We start from the raw sequence: 6936 nt of genomic DNA on the forward strand, positions 1-6936 counted from the left end.
AATGGTTCAATTGGGAAGTTCTATGCTTAACACACCTTTATCCAGGAAAGTGCAGGATTCGTTACTAGCCTTGCAATACGCGGATGATACCGCAATAATAGCTAATGGGGACGTATCATCACTGATCATTTTCAAGCTGCTATTGCGCCTCTTTTCAGCAATTTCAGGGCTTCAAGTGAATTATGGAAAGAGCACCTTCATCCCTCTGAACTTGCCACATGATGATCTGCCCTGGGTTAAAGCAGTCATGGGGTGTTCACAAACTGACTTCCCAATTGCTTATCTAGGGATGCCGCTGACGATAAGGAAACCAAGCAAACAACTATATATACCGCTAATAGAGAAAATAGAGAAGCGATTACAAGGCTGGCAAACAAAATTGCTTAGTAGAGGTGGGCGTTTGGTGCTAGCACAGTCGGTCCTCTCTACAATTCCTATATACCACATGATCTGTTTCTTATTTCCAAAATGGGTCATTACCCGTATTGACAAAGCAAGAAGAAGGTTTCTATGGTCCAAGTCGGCTAATGCTTCCAATCGTTATGTATCTCTCTGTAATTGGAATCTGGTGTGCATACCTAAGAGATGGGGAGGTTTGGGGATGCCTGACTTGCACATCAGGAATATCTCATTAATTTTGAGATGGTGGTGGAAGCTCTACAATGAACCGGAATCACTCTGGACGGTGTGTGTGACAAGAATAAGATGGCAGGGGGTCTTCTCGTTGGGTCCCATGCTTTGGTCCAAGACAGGCTCTTTCTTCTGGTCACAATTGATTACTCTGAAAGGGTTATTCAACTGGTCAACTACTTGGATCATAGGCAATGGAGATTCTATCTCGTTCTGGTATGACCAATGGGGGCCCTTCCCCTTAAAACAGACTGGTTCCAGACAACAACTACATGCGATCTCTCTGCAAGAGGCCTTTTCGGATTCTTACACAATTTCACTTCCTGAATCACACAACCCACCTACTCTAAATGACTCAGATGATGAACTGATTTGGAGGTGGTCTCCAAACGGAAAATACAGTGCTAGTTCCATTTACACAGTTATGATTGGGGCAGGACTGGTTGCATGGAGATTTATAGGAATCTGGAAATTCTCAATTCCACCGAGCATTAAAATATTTATATATCTGTTGCTAAGAGATAAATTACTGACAAAGGAAGTGATGCTAAGGAGGCAGTTCAATTGCAATGGGAGTTGTGTGCTATGCAATTCTACTCAGTTAGAATCAGCAGTTCATCTTTTTTTCCAATGTGAGTTTGCAATCAAAATTTGGGATGGGATCGCAGTTTACCTGGGTAATCAGATTCGAGTGGATGCAGATTCAGTAGAATTGACATGGATCCGATCAGCTATTCCGTTTAGACACAGAAGAACAGCTAGGTTGAGATGGCAGGTGTTCTTCCCAGCGGTTTGTTGGGCGATTTGGAGGCAGAGAAATCTGAAAATTTTTGAGGAGAAGCTGTTACCGGTTGATGTGATCATACACTGGATTATTCGTGAGGCTTCCTTGTGGGAAAAGCATTGCGATGCTCAGAGATCAGTTGCATCTCCCCACTGATTTTATTTCACTTATTGGGGGTAGTTGTTCTATTAATTACTGTTGCTCTACAGAGTTTGTTTTTATTTCAACTGGTTTTGAGTTGGGAGAGATGGTCTTTAGTTAAGGCCTCTGGATTGGTTGTGACGTTAAACTCTGTAACCTTTTACTTTTCTATTGTATTACCCCTGGCAGCCTCTGCCCGGTATTGATAAAAAAAAAGCTATATAGAACCTAGGAAATAGTTTTTGTAAGTTAACACCGTTTCTACTAATTAATAAAATGGGCAAAAGCTAATTTAAAAAAAAATACCAAGAAATACAAATATCAATGCATTCTACGTCAAACGAATCGCTCAGAATAAAACAACATAAATTGATATATTGACCCAGTTATTGTGCACAAACACTACAAAAATAAAGTAACCTAACACTTAAACAATTACGATAAACAAACCTTACAAGCTTGTATCAAAAATCTGTCACTATCCGCGATAGTACAAGATAGGGGTGCACAAAAAATTCGAGATTCGTGATTCGATTCGAATTCGATTCGAAAAAGTTCGAAAAAAATTCGATTCGAAAGTAATTCGGTTCGAAATTAATTCAAATCAGTTCGATTCGAAATTAATTCAATTTCGAATTCGAATTAGAGCTAATTCGATTCGAAAGATTCGCGAAATTATTTTGGTTCGATTCGTTTGCAGCGCAAGACAAAATGAAATATCTGAGTATAGTTGGAGTCACGCTTCTGCAAAATAAGTACGGTTGGAGAGATGGTTTTAATGTGGAATCGATGGGCATTAATGGAAGTGTGCCTTTTAATATCAGACTCAAATTTACAGCTAGCTAGCATTTTGACTGTTGAGATGCCAGCTGGTTCTCTTCGGGAGTAAGAAAAGAAACAAATTTCTAAAGTTAACAGCTGGTATGAAGTATGAACATGGTCTATCGTAAAACAACTTATGTTCTCCAAATAAAATTGTACAGTTCACGTATACCCAGTCTATCTAGCATTTTATAATGCTTAAAAGCCTTCTCCTCTTCTCAGTCACATCTATTTTGCCCGATTTTTTCTATTCACCATTGATTTTATTGGATTTATGCACGTAGCTCGCACAGCCGAGTCAACTAGGAAAAATCGGCTAAATCAGTTTGAATTGCTCTCAATTTAACTGAATTTCTTTTAATTTCGAACTAATTTCGAATCAAATCGAACTAATTCGAATTATACCGAACCAAATTCGAACTACCCTTTTAGGTTCGAAATCTATTTCAATTTCGAACTGAATTCGGTTCGAAATAATTTCGAATTCGAATTCGAACTAGGGCAGATTCGATTCGATTCGGTTCGTTTGCAGCTCTAGTACAAGATTTTTGCCAATAGTATCTTTGCAGATACTTCTATTAGTAACATCGATACACTTGAAAATAACATATTTCTTTCTTAAAGAAAATGAGCGAACAAAAAACAGACAATAAACCAAATAATAGTTAGATCGATTTTACGGCCACATTTATAAGGTGGAGAGAACATCCGTCATGACTTGGCGCGGTTGATACATTGCTTCGAGTGGAACAGCCTTTGGAAGAGTCAAACTAGAACCTTCACTCGTGTCTATGAGTTCATCTCCAATCTTTTGCCAATCAAAGCACTGAATGAATGTCCCTAATATAAGTCCGATTTGGCGTATCACTAGTCCTTCTCCCGGGCACCTCCTCCTCCCCATTCCAAACGGTATTATCTTCTTGGTTTCTGCATTACGGCTTTCAAATCTCTCAGGTATGAACTTGGTCGGCTTGTCCCACAGACTCGGGTCTCTATGAATTTGATAAGCGTTGACCAAAAGTATTGTACCTTGTGGAATGTCATACCCTCCGATAGACACATTTTCCCTAGATTCATGCGGTATGAGAAACGGGGCACCAGGATAGAGGCGGAACACCTCATTGATGATGCAATGGAGATATGGCAGGTTGGGCATATCAGATTCTTGGACTAGCCGCTTGGTACCGACTTGTGCGTCGATTTCAGCTACTGCCTTCTTGAGTACGTCAGGACTGTTTAATAGAAGAGTGATCGCCCATTCTCCTGTGTTGGCTGAGGTATCAGTTCCTGCTTGCAATAAGCTCTTTAAAAAAAAATAATCAGAATAAATCATATTAATGTTGAGATATTTAATATTTTCAAATTTTAAGTTCTAACTATATATAACAGTTAAAACAACAATCCATTATTACTCACCGCTGCAATTATCAGAATGGTTGTATCTGTGTATTTTTCTGGGTTCTCCTTCTGCAGCTCGAGCATATTCGCGATCATGGTCCCTTTCTTCTGAGCTCCTGGTTTCTTATGTTCGTCAATAAGCTTCTGGATCATTTCTTTGGTCAAATCAGCCAAATGATTCAGCTTCTTGGTCGCTTTTGCCATGCCGAGAAACTTGAGAAAAGGCAGACAGTCCTCTGCATTCGCAGTGCCGGCCAAGGAAAAAAGCTCCTCCACTGCCTCTCTGAACCTTTTTGACTCTTCCAGATCCTCAATGTTGTCTCCGTAGAACCGTTTGCCAGCAATCATTGTCATCATCACATTAAGAGACAGCTCAAATAGCTTTCCTTTAAGGCTAACTTTCTCAAAATAAGTCAACCCCATTGAACCAGCAGAAGCATTCCAGGAATGGAATAGTCGGCGGGCCATATCACGAACCTCCCCGACTCTGACATCTGAGGATGCGTTCCGCCGCTGTGTGGACAGAAGCTCTGTAGCTGCAATCTGGCGAACATTACGCCAATGCGGTCCGTAATTGGCTGCACCGATGCTTTTGTAGTTGAAGGTGGCACGTTTGGCAGAAGGCAAATGTGGTCGGTTGGCGAAAGCCATGTCATTGGTGGTGAAACACTGCTCGGCCAGGGAGAGAGAGAGGAGATAACAAGGACCTTGCGGGAACCGCTTTCAAGAAACGTTATTGGGCCGTATTTTTCAGATATGGAAACCAGACTATGGTGGAGGGGTTTCTTAAAGAGATGGAGGTGACCGATTACCGGAAGTGCCGGTGGGCTTGGTGGGAGCATTAATTTGTTCTTGTTATCTTTAGTGCGAGAAAGAAGCAGTTTGATGAAGAGAAAGACAGAAAGGGAGAGGAGAATGCTTTGGTAAACGAAAATGGTCATGGCTTTCGCTTTTATATAGGCTACCTTAGTAACTGGTTTAAGGTGTAAGTAATTGTCTGTGTTTGATAATAGATTTGTACCAGGAGGGAGTATTTATAGGAAGGGAGAGTAGGGGTAGGATCAAGTGAGACTGGTCATGACTCATGAACCTTCCTTCCTGGAGATTGGAGAGTCAACCTAACTTTTTTTTGTTAACAATTCATTAAATGTTTTTGTAATAATTTGACCATCCGTGGTACGATACGTATAGAATTGATTATGATTGCTCAGAACCCAGCAAATTGGGTCAACGACTCAACGGTGACCTGTATCGAGCGACAGCAAATTAATTGGGTCAAAAGACGTCGTACCTCGTAAAACGAGAGATCGATACGATATGCATATACCATGGTTTTTTTTGGGAAATCATCTAACTGGACAAAACTAATCGATACAGCAATTAATACGATTGAACATATATGCACCTTCCGTGCAAAAAGAGCACTGCTTAAATTAATTTAGAATCCTTGGGATAAAACCAAAACTAATTTAATGTAGTAATGACGTCAACAGATATGAAATAAGCAAAATAAATGAAACATTAAGATGTTATTGCGGGAAGATAAAATTAAATAGAGGTAACTAATTTGAGGATATTTCTTAGTTTTATTTTAATTAATCCCTACTAATATTTTTTTTTAGTTGCACTTGTATGTAAATCAAACATGCGGCTTTTCGTAAAGAAGTTAGCCTAATTATCATTCATGCTAAGTATATGGTTCTACTAACGTCTGATGTAAATTATATTTTAATTAGTATTGTGTCAGCGCGTTGCAATGGAGACATATTATAAGGTACATATTTTGTTAGAGTAGTTTTTAATTCATATATAACATATATAATAGTGTGAAATAGTCCAATGTATATCTTGTGCATGAATTAAAAACTGCCCTGTTAAAATGTGTACTCCATATTATAAGAGAATAAAACATAAATCACATACAAAATGACATATTTTTATAAAAATAAAAATAAAGACTTTTGAAAAGAATAATTATTCAACAATATCCATGAAAGATATTAACATAGATTGGTTCTAAATCCACTTCATTATTTTTGTTGATTTCTTAGATGATATAAAAAATATGACCAATCAATTATCAATTAATCTAAAAATTTCTTAAATAATATTTAAAAAATATAAACAAATCAGGACCTATCAGAAAATTGAATATCTGACAATCAAATAAGGGGCTTTAGTAAAGTTTTAAAAAAAAAAAATGGAGAAAAAGGAAGAAGAGTAGATTCTGTGAGATAGAAGGCGTTGGAGGCGCCGAGTACGTGTCTAATTAAATTTAGATTTGTACACAAAAAACATAAAAAAAAATGCATAGAGTGAAAAATGACAGATTAATTATTTGATTGAATAACTAATATTGAATCCAAAATTTCATCTTTTAATCACAGTCGTTGACGGATCGATCATAATCTATGTGATTAATATTATAATGGAGATATGTATTCTAATTTTTGAATAATACTCTTGAATTTTTAAATAATATAAAATTAAATATCTTCTATAATTTTTTTTATCACAATTCATTACTTATTTAGTCCATAATCTTATTCAAAACAATCAACCACTTATTCTCGCTGCTTGAAGGGGTATCTCTTTCAATGTCTCCCTTACTAAAAAGAAAACGTCTTTGATCCAATCATGATACAAATTTTCGCTGTAAATGAATGGTGTAGATGGGATAAGGAAATAAAAAATAATCAGCTTTAATTTTCCGCAATAAATGTTTGACATTCGGTAACATTGTAACAAAGAAGAACGTATCTGTGAACTTAAATCTTTTGAGTTTTGATATTTAAAACTTCTCATTGAATTTCATACAATTGATTAGAGTAAAGTTTGGGTCTCATTCCCTTATCAATATTTTTCAATTAGAGTGTTGTAATACGGTAGTGAGTAGCACTAAATCAGAATTAGTAGTCTTCAAATTTGCACAGAATATCAGCATATGCCAACAGATTTTTCAACAAAAAAATAATAATTCACTTTGTTCACACAAAAAAGAGAGCTAGAGAGAAGTTGGGCAATGGTGGATTTGAACCACTCTAAAAAAAAATAAAAAAAATCAAAGAATCAGTTTTACATAGCAAGTCATCTTGTTTGACCGAGAGACTTTTTCGACGTAGTAATATCCTTTTCGTCACAATTTCTTTTCTTATACTTCT

At 37.1% G+C, this 6936-nt stretch overlaps 1 protein-coding gene across 1 annotated transcript; it reads right to left on the reverse strand.

Moving 5' to 3' along the window:
• Positions 1-2987: 2987 nt before the first annotated feature.
• On the reverse strand, positions 2988-4566 carry LOC144550621 (cytochrome P450 81Q32-like). The gene is made up of 2 exons (XM_078298613.1): positions 3794-4566; positions 2988-3680 (listed from the first exon to the last, which is right to left on the reverse strand). The coding sequence occupies exons 1-2, from the start codon at positions 4424-4426 to the stop codon at positions 3066-3068; spliced, it is 1248 nt and encodes a 415-aa protein (XP_078154739.1). The 5' UTR covers positions 4427-4566; the 3' UTR covers positions 2988-3065.
• Between the last annotated feature and the right edge of the window lie 2370 nt (positions 4567-6936).

This window comes from Carex rostrata, chromosome 2, assembly GCF_964058835.1.
Source record: "Carex rostrata chromosome 2, lpCarRost1.2, whole genome shotgun sequence".
NCBI lineage: Eukaryota > Viridiplantae > Streptophyta > Magnoliopsida > Poales > Cyperaceae > Carex > Carex rostrata.

Coding starts and splice junctions, on each gene's coding strand:
- LOC144550621 (XM_078298613.1), bottom strand. CDS start 4,426: ATGGCTTTCGCCAACCGACCACATTTGCCTTCTGCCAAACGTGCCACC. Junction 3,681..3,793: donor CCATTCTGATAATTGCAGCG/GTGAGTAATAAT, acceptor TTTTTTTTAAAG/AGCTTATTGCAAGCAGGAAC.